Below are 14802 nucleotides of genomic sequence, written 5' to 3' on the forward strand. Positions count from 1 at the left end.
TTACTTCTTGGGGTCTCAGCTGTTCTACTTACAAAATATGAGTGCAAGGATTTTGACAATATATTTGCAAGGGTAGTAGTTGGAATTATAGTCCTGAAATATCTTATCCTTCTTAGAAGAAAGATCTTTTAGGTCCTTTCCAATGTTAATAATAATAGTATCTATTACTACTTATTTTGTACTTATCATATGCCATGCATGAGCCAAGAGACTTACATACATCATCTCATTTAGTGCTTTAAACCATGAAAGGTAGGTATTGTTATTCCCATTTTACAGGGGAAGAAAGTGAAACTTAGCTTAAGTTCCCCAAGGTCATATATATAGTAAGCAGCAAAGTCAAGATTTGATCCCTGGTACATATGACACCAAAGTCTGCTAATTTGCTTCTTAACAGTGCATTAGAGATTGAAATTTATCAGGAAGTGTATTAGTTTCCTAGAGCTGTCATAACAAATTATCACAAACTGGGTAGCTTAAAACAACATAAATTTATTCTCTTACAGTTTTGGAGGCAAGAAGTCTGAAATTAAGGTATAGGCAAGGCCATGTTCTCTCTGAAGGCTCCAGGGGAGGATGCTTCCTTGTCTCTTCCTAGCTTCTGGCCATTTCTGGCAATCCTTGGTGTTCCTTTGTGGCAACAAATCTCTAATCTCTGCTTCTGTCTTCACATGGCTGTCTTCTCTCTGTGTGTATCTGTGTATCCAAATTTCCCTCTTCTTGTAAGGACACCAGCCATAGGGTCCACCCTAATCCAATGTGACCTCATCTTAACTTGATTGCATCTGCAAAGATCCTATTTTTAAATAAATTCACATTCACAGGTTTTGGGTGGACATGAATTTTGGAGGGACACTCTTCAACCCAGTAGAGGAACCATTAAGCAGACAAGAAATGGAAAAACTTTTGCAGTATGTCTGACTATGGTTTTCCTAAGCTGTGAAAAATGAATAAAAGGTTACGTGATTTGAGGCTTTCATTTCTTTGTCCCTTATATTTTCTTTGCTTATGCCAAATAATGTTCCTACTGGCAGTCATATGTTGTACTGTATTCTAAGTTAATAGTGTAGTATAATTTGAAAGAAGTCACAGATTCACATGGTTAGAACTGACTTCAGATACTAATTAGGCCTGTTGGTCTGCTTCTAGGCAAGGCTCACTGATTCATGCCAGAGAGTTGGGTGCCTGATACTTCCTGAATAGTTTTCATGGCATCTCCTAGTAACCTGCCCTAGTGTTCAGAAGCTCTTTTCAAGTCTAACTTTCAAACTTCTGGCTACAATTGAATCTAATTTTAGTTTATGGATTCTACTGTGTTGAGAATCCTGACATATAAAAAAATGTTACAATGAGATTGTTAATACTTAACATTTACAAAGCAGTTTAATGCTACATATTTTACTCCTATATACTTTTATTCCTTCTAGCTTACAGTAAATCTGTAAGATGTTATTAAACTAGCCTTATTTTACAGAAATTGAAGTTCAGAGAAGTTGAGTTACTTACCAAAGGTCATAGAGCTAGTAAATGATAGAGCTGGAACTCCAACCCACAACTTCTGTCCCTAAATCCTGTGCTTTGTCCCATTACACCCCACTTCAGAATAAAGAAGCAAAGTCTAATCTTATTTTTTGTGTGTTTTGATAAATTTAAGAGCTATCAGGAGAGAAGTGCTTTGGAATTACAGAATTCTAGAGTCAGAGGGACCTTAAAATCATACATTGTGGTAACAGTTTCCTAAAGAGTTCAAATTCTGGTAACTGGATTGATGCTATTAGAAAAGCTTTGAACTGAGTTTGGCTTACAAATGACACTCTACACTGTTGTGGTTGAGTTCATTGACAACACACAAGAAATGAAAATATACTACTTTGGACACTAGAAAAATGATCATTTGAGCATCAATTTTCTGAGTAAGGAGGTCAACTAAGCAAATGAGGGAGTTGTACACTAAAAAGTAAAAAGAACAAGTATAGGTTTGCTTAACAGCATGGACTTTGAAATCAGGTAGTTCTGGGTTTGCATCCTACCACTTACTAGCTAGATGACCTGGGATAAGTTATTTAACCTCTCTAAACTTCAGTTTCCTTCTCAATAAAGTGGATATAAGAATGTCTACATCATTGTGTTGATGTAAATATTGAAAGATTATACACACACACACACACAATACTTAGAAGGGTACTCTGCACAATAAGTTGTTGTTTCCAATAATAATAACAACAATATTGTCATTATTCCTATTATGGTGGAGCATCATCTAGGCCCCCACCCAACTTATCTTGAAAGGTTATTGTGGAAAATGACATTTATTTATAAATATTTATATATGTATACAGAAAATGATCTCTGACTTTAAGAACCATCCATAACAATAAGAGGCAACTCAAGACTTGCTCTAAGGCTGTAACAAAAGTAGCAAACATTTATTAAGTCATCAGTATGTGCTTTATTCACCACTGTTCTAAGGGCTTTACGTGCATACCTCATTAAATTTTCATAATAACTGTATGAAATAGGTATTATTATTATTTCTATTCTACATATGAATAAAGTGAGCACAAGGAGGTCAAATAATTTACTAGGAAGTAGTGGAGCCAGGATTTGAATTTAGACAGTTCTCATACTTTTAACTACAATGCTCTACTATCTTCCCACCACTCTGCTCTATTGTCTCTAGAGCCAACACTTCTGTTAAATGAGTAATAGCAAACTGCAGCTTTAAAACAGCATAATATGAAAGTTATGTAGTTAATGAATTACAACAATTCCCATGAAGTGAGAATTAAAAGTGGCTATATGAATACTTATTGTTATACCTGATAAAATAATGTGAAACTAAAGGTTTGTTAAGACACATGTTTAGCTTACACATTTTTTAATGAAGAATGCCTCAGTCTGTTTAGAATGGTAGTATAAATTGCAGATCAGTCCAAGATGGGGGTGAGGAGTGAAGAGTAGTATAGCAAATATATTGGAACTGTGATGGTGAAGGACTTAGCCCTTAAAAGCCCTGCTGTGGGGCCCTTACTCCATGCCTTGAAGAGGGAATGAATTGGGCAGAAAGGCAAGGTACCTAGGACAATAGTGATGAACCAAGAGAAAGTCTAGGGTTAGTATGGCAAACAGAGTGGCTACCTGTGCCCTTTTCTATCATAAATCCTGGTAACTTCAAATTCCTGTCCTACAGCCAGAGGAGCTACTTAAAATATGTTCTGCTCTATCTCTGGGTAAGCTTCCTAAAAAACATTATCCTAAACTTTCCACTAAACTCAGTGTATTCCTGGGAGAGTTGCTCAATTTTTAGGCTTTAATGTAATTCACTTTTAGACAGAAAGAGGGATGCAGTCCTGACCAAAACAATTTATAATACCCGCTTACCTTTTTCTGCTGGGCTCAAGACAGTCACTGTGAAAAGAGAGAGAGGTCAAGATTAGTGATACTTAGAAACATTATTTTTCTAATGCATTTTTCCGTAGCATCATTTTTAGTAATTTATTCAATGATACTTTAGGAAACCACCAGCCTGCTAACATAACAGAAGGCAAGGATGATTAAATTCTATCTTTTGCTACCTTCCTTCATTTTAAACCTTGAATAAGAATTTCTACTCATTCAACAAATACAAGGATAATCTGACTTTAAAAAAGCCAACAAATGGGAAACACTCAAGCTATATAACATGGCAGTAAGAACTTAAAAGATGATAAATTAGGAGATGACTATTCATTTTCCCAAAGTATTCACTGTAGAACATCTTTAAAAACCAAGTTTCTCTTGTATATTTAGAGGCAATATAGTGTAGAGGTTGCATGCGAGCTCTGATGTCAGATTTTCTGGGTTAGAAGCCCAGTTGCACTATTTTGTGACCCTGGGTAAGTTCCTTAACTTCCATAACATTGCCTACCTCACAAGGTTACTTGAGAATTAGATGAGTTAACGTATGTAAATGCTGTCTAGAATAGTATCTAGCACGAGGCAAGTACTTAATGAATATTAATTATTATATTTGAATGAAGATTTCATAGAATATTAGAACTGGAAGGGACTTTAGCGATTATCTGGTTTATCTGTCTCATTTACAGATGGGAAAAATGGACTAGAGTAGTATCATATGATTTGTCCAAGGTCACAGAACAAGTTAGTGGTGGAGTTGGGACTATATTCCAGTCTCCAGGACTTTTTCCATGTATTATGTCTACCTTCTCCAATCATTCCTTGTTGGCTTACTGTGATATATATGTAACTTCTGTTCAGAATGTCATTTGTACAAAATGGGGCCTACCTGTCTTTACTCACCACCAACATCTGTGTGCATCTGTACTAGGTGCTAAGGTAAAGTGAAATTATAAGGCATAGATCTCAATCTTGAGAAGCTATTAAATTAAAGTAGTTTTCATACACATTGTTAAACTCTTAAGGATCAGAAAAGGGGAAAAATCCAAACAGAGAATGAGACTATACTCTAGGGGTTATTTCCTCAGGTTCTTCATTAGTCATAACTTCTCCTCTTTATTTGCAGGTCTATTTTGTTGAGTCTTTAAAAAATGCTCCTTGTAATGATCTTTTGAATGGACTTTGTTAAAACTGTTCCATTTTGTCTGTGCTAAAAATCCGACCAGATGATGTCCTCGTTTTTCTAATACACTGGCCTGGAGATTGATACCAATTTCTTTTTTTTTTTCTTTTCAGTTAGAGAATCCTGGTTAAGAATGATTGACAGAAGCACATCCTCTACTTTGACAAATAGAAGTGGAAACAAGAAGTCTTGATGGGTCAACATGGGATTTCATGATTTCGCACATACATGTTGTGTGACTACATCAGTCCCACTAGGCCCTGAATTGGGTTAATAACATCTCTTTAAAATGGAACTAGAGAGAGCACAGTTGCTTGGAGAACAATATTAATAAAGAGTAACTGACAAATTGCTGTTTGGTATATCTCCTTCTACCTCTATCGATGAACAATTACTGCAAAACAAAAAGTGGAGATCCTAACTCCCATTTGCTTGGTCACTTGCTAGAGCATTTGTGGGTGAGAGAAGGAGAACATCCAGTGCTTTGCAGATATTGGAATGAGACAATGTATATAACAGAAAAATGGGTGGGGACCTGTGAAGTCTCTAGGTGGGGGATAGATGTTTTTAAGTAATTTTAGGACCATCATGTGCAAGTGGGATTAGTTTATATGATCCAAGAACAGACGGCAGAAATAGAATCAATGAGTAAAAACTGCAGGTCAACACATTTCAGTTCAATAAAAGAGAAGATAATGATGATGATGATGATGATGATGATGATGATGATGATGATGATGATGATGATGATGATGGTGATGATGATAACGATGGGCAGCCAGACTGGCAGCATTGGGAAGGAATAAGTTTCCCATTATAAACACTTGGAAGTGTCCTGTAGGACATTTAGACATTAGTTAGGTATTGGACTTGACTTTTAAAGTCTTTTCACTCCTAAAATCTATACGGAGTCAATAAGTCTAAGGGAAAAATATTTTCTTGTAAAATTCCCTGTTAGAAGTTACATACTTCTGAGAAAAAAAAAAGTGGTCTTTATTCTAAAACATTGTGGCACTTACCTTGGTAGTTCTGCCTTTCCTTTATTTTTCTAATGTTGCCTTTTGCGTTATTAAAGGAAAAGACTAAGATACTTCAGTCATATTTAAAATGAAAATGACTAAACTTTTCTAAAATGAATCCTTTCTCATGAATCTCTTGGGGAAATTTACACTTAGCCATACTATGGGTAATTTGTCATGCATGATTATAGAGTGATGTGGTGATATGTGTAATTACACACCTGTTCTGTTCCTTCAAATTTTAGCTCACTACCCAGCAAGTTAAGTGACTGGGGTTATCATCAAATAGCTTTTTTTACTCTCTCCTCTTTTCTTTTACCTGTTTACTGACTCTTTGCAACCAAGTATGGAGAAAAGGTATGGAAGGGTAAAATATATGCAAGGGCTTTTCATCAAAGACAACTAGTTTCAAACGAAAGCATATATCAGGACTTCCTTTAAATAGACACATTTTAGAATTCACAGAAGGGTATTGGTAGAATAAACCTAATTTGGGGCTATATGCGGATGGTCAACAATGTTAGTCCAAGGACATGGAAGAAATTCTACAACGGTGCTGTCCAAGAGAAATATAATACAAACCATGTAATTTAAATGTTCTAGTAGGAACATTTTTTTAAGTTAAAAATAATAAAAAAGTGGAGTTAACTTTAATAATATATTTTATTTAATCCAATATATCAAAAATATCATTTCAACATGTTATCTGCACAGATTATTAACTATATATTTTGCATACTTCTTTTTGCATTAAATTTTTGAAATCTGGTGCATATTTTAAGTTTTCCAGCACATCTCAATTCAGATGCCATATTTCATGTGTTTAATAGCCACATATGGCTAATGGCTACCAAATTAGTGAAGCTCAAAAGGACTTGTGGAAGGAGAGTGGGAAGGCTGAAAATATGAGTCTAGTGAGATGAGTGCTTAGTTACACCATGAAGTTCTCTTTTAATTGATGACTCATTTGGGAAGGGAGTTTATTGCAGTGATGCTTAGCAATCATCACTGATGAATATGGTATGTATTCATATTATGGCTCTGTCACTTACTTGTTCTGTGATTAATTATTTAATCTCTTTGTGCCTCAGTTTTTTATCCATAAACTGAGGATAAATTAATTTATGTTATAAGGTTGTTATAGGAACTAAATTATAAAATACATGTAAAGTACTTGGGTGCCTGATACATAATAGGTAGTTAATTATTGTTAGCTATTTATTATTTTTCTGAAAAAGGTAAACTGTTCAGTGAGCTTAGGTTTTATAATAGTTTGGGACAAAACAAGTCTTATCTTTAAAATTATTTATGATATTGATCCCAAAGTTAAATAGGATGGTTTTAAAATAATGTATTCAATGTCAAAATGAATATATTTGATACTCACTTTTTCCAATAGATGTTTCTTATACTTTAGGTTAGGAGAGAGAATAGAATTTGAATTGGAGAACCTAGATACATTTCTCATTATGTTCTGCTTGTTGAAAGCCAACTAATCATGCCAGTCTTCATGTACTCCTCTGAAAAAGTTACTCATACTAGCCATTCATTTACTTTTTCAGCAGCCATTCCCAAATCTAGATGATTTTAATACCCATCTAAGGAACTGATAAAAATATAAAGTCTAGGGCCCCCTTCATATAACACATCTCTGGGTGGAGGTGTAGGAATCTGTATTACAAAAAACTCAGCAGGTGATTACGATTATCAGCCAGGTTTAAGAATCATTGGACTTATTTTAGATGTTTCATATGATACTTAACTACTCAGATGTGATGCTTTTAACTGTTTCATATATGGATGAGTTATAAAACTCTTTTAGATATAAGAATACCATGATTCATATAGGCTTAAATGGATAGCTTTTACTTCTATAGAAATTTGGTTTCTAGAAACTGTTCCTTCTGTTTTTTTGCCTTATCAGTTTTCATGTCTTCTGACTCTCTTTGAAGAAATTCTAGCTTCTCAGTAGGATTATTTCCTGGACCTTTTAATTTTAATTTCAAAATGGATACTGTTAATCACCAAAAATGGCAGAGTAGGGAATTCCAGGCTTCTGTCCTTCCCTAAAGGCCATGAATGAAGTGGCAGAAACTGTCAGAATCAACTTTTGCAGAACTCTGGAAACTGAAAGTTGGGACCTTGAAAAGAAAACAAAATTTACAAACCTTTAACTAGACTGGACAAGAAAAAAGAAGGGAAGACTCAAATTACTAATATCATAAATGAAAGTGGAGATATTAATAGAGAACATTCATAAATGGAAAGGATTATAATAGAATAGTAGGAACAATTTTATGCTAACAAACTGGATAACCTAGATGAAATGGATAAATTCCTAGAAACACAGAAACTACCAAAACAGACAAAAGAAGAAAGAGAAAATCTGAGCAAATTTTTAACAAGTAAAAGATTGAATCAGTAATCAAAACCTCCCAACAAAGAAAAAAGCCAAGACCAGATGGCTTCACTGGTAAACTGTACTAAATATTTAAAGAATTAACACCAATCCTTTTCAAACTCTTACAAAAAATTGAAGAGAATTCATAAACTTTGTCCATCCACATTTATATGTTTTCATGCAGTTCTTTGGATAAGTGGGGTTAATGTTATTTACTGGTGATAATAATCAAGACTAATACATGAATCTTAAAAATGATTAAAAACCAATAGCAGGGCTTCCCTGGTGGTGCAGTGGTTGAGAGTCCACCTGCCAATGCAGGGGACACGGGTTCGTGCCCCAGTCTGGGAAGATCCCACATGCCGTGGAGCGACTAGGCCCATGAGCCATGGCCGCTGAGCCTGTGCTTCCGAAGCCTGTGCTCTGCAACGGGAGAGGCCACAACAGTGAGAGGCCCGTGTACCGCAAAAAAAAAAAAAAAAAAAAAAAAACAATAGCAGAACATTTGTGTAGGCTTAAGGAAAACTTCATTATTATTTAGAAAAACGAATATGATCAAATTTGATTTCATTCTAAATCCATTCACATTATCATAAGATATTATATTTGTCTATGAAAGAAGAAAAGCTGCTGGATTTAAGTAAAGAATCATCTTACCCTTAAATAACAACTTAAATAGAGCAAATTATATAAATTCTGGCTAGTGGTGAGGGGGAAGTTTCTGCCAGCTGAGGAATAAAAGACATTATTCTGCCATTTGCTACAACATATGTGTTCCAATGCTAACTATTAAAATCTTGATTACGATTTATGTACAGCCATTTCAAATATAAAACCCCATATTAAACAGTAAGTTTGTGAAAGCAAGCTCAAGTTTCTCATTAAAGATTATTTTCAAAAAGTTAAAAAAAATAATTGAAGAGAACACTTTCTAACTCATTCTATGAGGCCAGCATTGTCCTGACACCCATGCCAGATAAAGACATCACAAGAAAAGAAAACTACATACATCTTTTATGAATATAGATGCAAAACTACTCAAGCAATTACTAGCAAACCAAATTCAACAGCATATTAGAGGATTACACATCATGATCAAGTGACATGCACCCAAGAAATGTAAGGGGTGATTCAACACATGAAAATCAATTATGTAATACAGTACATTAACAGAATGCAGGAAAAAATCCACACATTCATCTCAATTGATGCTAGAAAAGCATTTGACAATATTCCACACACTTTCATGAAAAAAAATGCTCAAGAAATGAGAAATAGAAGAGAAGTTCCTCAACTTGATAAGGGGCATTTACGGAAAACCCACACCTAACAGTATACTCAATGGTGAAAGGTTGAAATCTCCCTCAGCTAAGAAATAGGGTCAGGATGTTGATTTTCATCAATTCTATTCAACATTGTACTGATAGTTCTAGCCAGTGCAACTAGGCAAGAAAAAGAAAAAAAAGCATCCAAATTGGAAAAAAGAAATAAAATTATTTTTATTTGCATATAATATGATTCTAGGTATAAATAATTCTAAAGAATCCACCAAATAAAACCCTCTTAGAACCAGTGAACAAATTCAAGCAAAGTTGCAGAACACAAGATCAACACTCCATATCAGTTTTATTTCTAAATACACTAGCAGTGAACAATCAGAAAAGGAAATTAAGAAAGCTATTCCATTTATAATAGCATCAAAAAAAATACTTGGGAATAAATTTAACCAAGGAAGCTCAGGACTTATACACTTAAAATTCCAACACACTGCTGAAAGTGACTGAAGACCTAAATAAATGAAGAGATATCCCATGCACATGGATTGGAAAACTTGATTTTAAGATGGCATTCTCTTTAAAACAATACACAATTCAGTACAATCCTTATCAAAATTCCAATGAATATTTTGCAGAAGTGTAAAAGCTGATCCTAAAACTCATATGGAATTGCAAGAGACCCTAGCCAAAACAGTCTTATAAAAGAAAAATAAAGTTGGAGGACTCACACATCTTGACTTCAAAATTTAAAACAAAGTTATGGTAATCAAAACAAGTGTGGTACTGGCAAAGGAACAGACAAACGAATCAATGGTACAGAATTAAGAGTACAGAAATAAATCCAGAGCTCTATGGTCAATTGGTTTTTGACAATCATGTCAAGGTTATTCAATGGGGTAAGAATAGTCTCTTCTATAAATGATGCTAGCACAACTGCATAGCCATATGCAAAGAATGAACCTGGACTCCTCCCTCACACCATACACAAAAATGAACTCAAAATGGATCAAAGGCTTAAATGTAAGAGATAAAACTATAAAGCTCTTAGAAGAAAACACAGGGGTAAATCTTTATGACCTTGCATTTGGCAATGGGTTCTTAGATATGATACCAAAAGCATAGGCCACAAGTAAAAAATATAGATAAATTGAATTTTATCAAAATTAAAAACGTTGTGTATCAAATGATGCTATCAAGGAAGTGAAAAGACAATTCACAGAATGGGAGAAAATATCTGTGAATCATTTATCTGATAAGGGTTGAGTATCCAAAATACATAAGGAAATCTTATAATTCAACAACAAAAAGATAAATAACCCAATTAAAAACGTGCAAAGGACTTGAATAGACATTTCTTTAAAGAAGATATACAAATGGCCAACAAACACATGAAAAGATGCTCAGTATCACTAGTCATCAGGGAAATGCAAATCAAAATCACAGTGAGATACCACATCATACCCACTATGATGGCTATAATTAAAAAAAAGGAAAATAACAAGTTTTGGTGAGAATATGGAGAAATTGGAACCCTCCAACATTACTGATAGAAATGTAGATTGTGCAGCCATTGTAGAAAATAGTTTGGAGGTTCCTCAAAAAGTTAAACATAGAATTAACATACAGCCCAGGGCTTCCCTGGTGGCGCAGTGTTTGAGAGTCCGCTTACCGAGGCAGGGGACACGGGTTCGTGCCCTAGTCTGGGAGGATCCCACATGCTGGAGAGCAGCTGGGCCCGTGGGCCATGGCTGCTGAGCCTGCACGTCCGGAGCCTGTGCTCCACAACGGGAGAGGCCACAACAGTGAGAGGCCCGCATACCACAAAAAATAAAAAATAAAAATAAATAAATAAACATACAGCCCAGCTTTACCACCCCTCTCCCTGGTATTTACACAAAAGAGTTGAAAACAAGTATTTAAACAAATACTTGTACATCAATGTTTATAGCAGCACTATTCAGAATAGACAAAAAGTAGAAACAACCCAAATGTCCATCAACCATCAAGGGATGAATGGATAAGATGGATAAAGTGTGGTATACAATGGGACATTATTCAGCTATAAAAAGAAATGAAGTACTGTTACATACTACAATGTGAATAAACCTCAAAAACATAACACCAATTGAAAGAAGCCAGGCACAAAAGGAGATATACTGTATGATACCACTTATGTGAAACATCCAGAATCCATAGACAGAACACAGATTAGTGGTTGGTAGAGACTAGGGGAAGGAGCGAATGGGGAGTGACTGTCTAATGCCTATGAGGTTTTCTTCTGGGGTGATGAAAGTGTTTTGGAACTAGATATTAGTGATGGCTGTATAACATTGCGAATGTACTAAATGTCATTAAATTGAATGCTTTAAAATGGTTAATTTTATGTTATGTGAATTGTACCTTAAAAAATGGATCCTGTTACTTTTCTCCCCGTTTAAAGTCTAAGCTTATTTTCTTGAGTCAAGCAGAATCCTATATCTTCATTAATAATAGTAATAACAAGTTATTATTTAATGAGCTCTTACAATGTGCTGTCAACTGTGATGCATGCTTTTCATGCACCATATTATTTAAATCTCATAACAATGCTATAATGGCATATAGTAGGTGATAAGAAAGTATTTGTGGTATGAATGAACAACTATATAAGCAAAGTGCACGTGAGGCAACTGAAGTTGAGAGAGATTAGGTAAGTTGCATCAGGTACCCTAATTAGTAAGTGGCAGAATCCAAACTCAGATTTATAAGACAAAAATACCACTTTTGACTTCAGCTCTTACCTGATATTAGGGAGAAAGACATCAGGTTCTGTTTTTAGAAAGAAGTTAGGTCCTTAATATTACCTTTTGAGTCATACTGAAACTCAAATCTGTTGTTTTGGTTGTGTTGCTTTGGTTATCAGGCAGCTTTGATATCCAATTCTATATTATTTACTAAATATGTGAGTTTAGGAAAATTTGATCTAACCTTTCTGAAACCAAGGCCACTCATTTGTTAACGACTGTCAAGTGAAGATGACAGGATGGACTGGTGGAACCAATGCTACCTTACCCTTCTGGTTTTTAAATAATGGAATCTGATGTAAAATGTTAAGAAAACACTGTGCAGGCTGGTGTTCTGTGCGGGGATGTCCAACAGGACAAATAGGAGTCTTAATGTGAGGTGATTGGAAATATACTGGGACCTCACACTGAATGAACAGGGAACATTGTAGAACACAGTTTTAAGGGTATTAGAAGTGGGATTCTAGTACTGAAGTCACAATAACTTAGTGGAATCTCCTTTGAGAAGAGATAGGGATTCTTCAGTGTGAGAGGCAAGGGGAGATCTCACTATGAGAAAAGCAGAGGCTATTTTGTGAGGAGACAGGATATACCATGAAGACTACACTGTGAATTGATTAGAACACTATAAAGCCATTAGTGATAGAGATAGGGGGCTGGGGGTAATCCAAGTGGGATAGGGTCTTGAGATTTGGGTCCGGAAATACTGTGGAATTCTGAGTTTGAAAGCAGAAGATACACTGTGGGAACCATTTTATAGATATGGAGGGGATGAAATGCTCCCTGGTGTTACAGGACAGGGTACAAAGAGGAGACCCCGGATTTATAAAAGGGTGGTCTAAAGAGAGGGAACAAGAAATGAGGCTCCCATTGGAAGGGGCAGGAAATACTAGAAACCCCCGTAGGAAAGGATGGTGTTTCCCTAGTTCGAGAAGACAAGGGACAAGTGCAATCCTAGAGGAAAATAAGTGAAGATAATAATAAGAACCCAGATGAAGAGGATGGCAAAATGTGTGGCTAACAGTGGAAGAGTATTGCAGGAGGTAGAGAGTAGGTTTCAAAAAAAGATAGCAAGGGGAGATGATCATTAGAAAAGTAATGGCCCTTGGAAGGGGTGTGGGGGATACTGTGGGAACCCTTGTGGGAGGGTAATGAGGATACTCTAGTGTGAGAAGACAGTGGACAAAGCAGGTCCATAGTGTGATAAAGCAGGGTGACTAGTATGAGGTTCAGAAAACAATGTGGGGCCCCAAATGGGAAGGAGTGAAAACACCTCAAAGCAGGCAGGCAGGAGACTACAGGGAGCTCCAGTGTGACAAAATCAGGGCCTCTTGCATGAGGCAGGACAGGATGTACTGCAGGACTCATATTCCTCTGGAGAACATGAGAAAATGTTGAAGCCACAGGGAAAGAGGAATGGAGGGCTTATTACTTTGTGAAAAGGGAAGACCACAGTGGGATAGAACAAGGTGTACTGTGGGGTCCCAAGTGGCAGAAAAATGTGAATCACTTCAGCTGGCTTGAGAGGATCACGGGAAAAAGAGGAATCCTAGTGTTGGATAAAGGCGAGCTAGTAAGAGAGTACAGGAAATATTTTGGGATGCCTAGTAGGAAGGAATGGGAAAATGTGGGGCTTCTAGTTGGGTGAATTGGTGGGATTCATAGTGTAAGTGGACAGTTTAAGTATACAGGGTATGTTGTTTCCTCAACTCAGTAGGATGGGAGCCCCCAGAACCAGAGCACAAGGCACAAGTGGTTGTCCTGTGGAAAAAGCCAGTAAATTCTTGTGGGTAGGGCCAGGAAATAATGTAAGAAACCTCGGGTAGGAAGCGATGGTGACATGGCGGGACCCTCGTGGCAGGCCGCAAGAAATACTGTGGGAAGCCAGAGGTTGGAGACCATGAGCTCTCCAGGGAGCTAAAGGAAAACCGCAGTGTGAGGGCTAAGAACAGAGGGGGAGCATAATTTCCCCATCTTAGGTGCTAGCTCCACTTACCCAAGCAGAGTTCAAAGACGTAGGCATAGTAGGACCAGAGCACGACGAGGACAATAACAAGCACAGGCACCCAGGAAAGTACACGGCGGCAGCACCGTAGCCCCCCGGACAGAGCCATCTTCCAGCCCCGCCGCATCTTCGGCTCGAAGATCGACCGAGCAGGCCTGCTGGCGCTGGGTCGGAACTGCTGGGGCAGCAGTTGAGAGGCGGGAAGGCGCGCTGTGCGGCGCTCCACTGCTTAGCCTGGCGGGAACAGTCTCCCCTAGTCGATACCACCTGTGGGGCTGCAGGGCAGAGTGCGTCCTGCCTGGCACAATAGGCATGAGTCACGGCGAGAAGGAACTGGCGGTGTTGGAGCGGAAAGTGATCCGTCAGGCAGTCGAGGCTGGACACGCTCAGAGGGAGTGCAGTCCTTCCTCTTTCTTCCTCTCCCACCCCCTTGCCACAGCACTAGATGCAGGGCTAGACCTCTGCAAAACTGTAAAGCGGAAGAAATGTGGGTCCGCCCATCTGTTCTTACCGCACTGCGTCCCGCCTCATCTCGTCTCTGATCTCTGTCTCTGTTTCTCTCTCTTTGTCCCCTCCCTCCCAACTTCACACACACACACACACACACACACACACACACACACACACACGCGAGCACACAGACACGCAATGTGAAAGATGCGAACCATAGCATCTAATGACTTAAAGGTCATCCAGCCCCATCCTCCGACTGCTGCTTGAACAATATGCTTAACACGT

The 14802-nt window shown here is 37.3% G+C and overlaps 1 protein-coding gene across 1 annotated transcript in view; it reads right to left on the reverse strand.

The window, feature by feature from the left end:
- ZDHHC15 (zDHHC palmitoyltransferase 15) overlaps positions 1 to 14528 on the reverse strand; it is a gene marked incomplete at its 3' end in the record, with an annotated part of 106182 nt that extends 91654 nt beyond the window's left edge. Inside the window, exons 1-2 of the mRNA XM_081259653.1 lie at positions 14056 to 14528; positions 3382 to 3408 (exon numbers count right to left, since the gene is read on the reverse strand). Of these exons, the coding sequence (XP_081115779.1) occupies positions 3382 to 3408; positions 14056 to 14191 (163 nt within the window). The remainder of the gene's footprint in view (positions 1 to 3381; positions 3409 to 14055) is intronic.
- Between the last annotated feature and the right edge of the window lie 274 nt (positions 14529 to 14802).

This window comes from Mesoplodon bidens, assembly GCF_964165515.1.
Source record: "Mesoplodon bidens genome assembly, contig: HAP1_SCAFFOLD_601, whole genome shotgun sequence".
Taxonomy (NCBI): Eukaryota; Metazoa; Chordata; class Mammalia; order Artiodactyla; family Ziphiidae; genus Mesoplodon; species Mesoplodon bidens.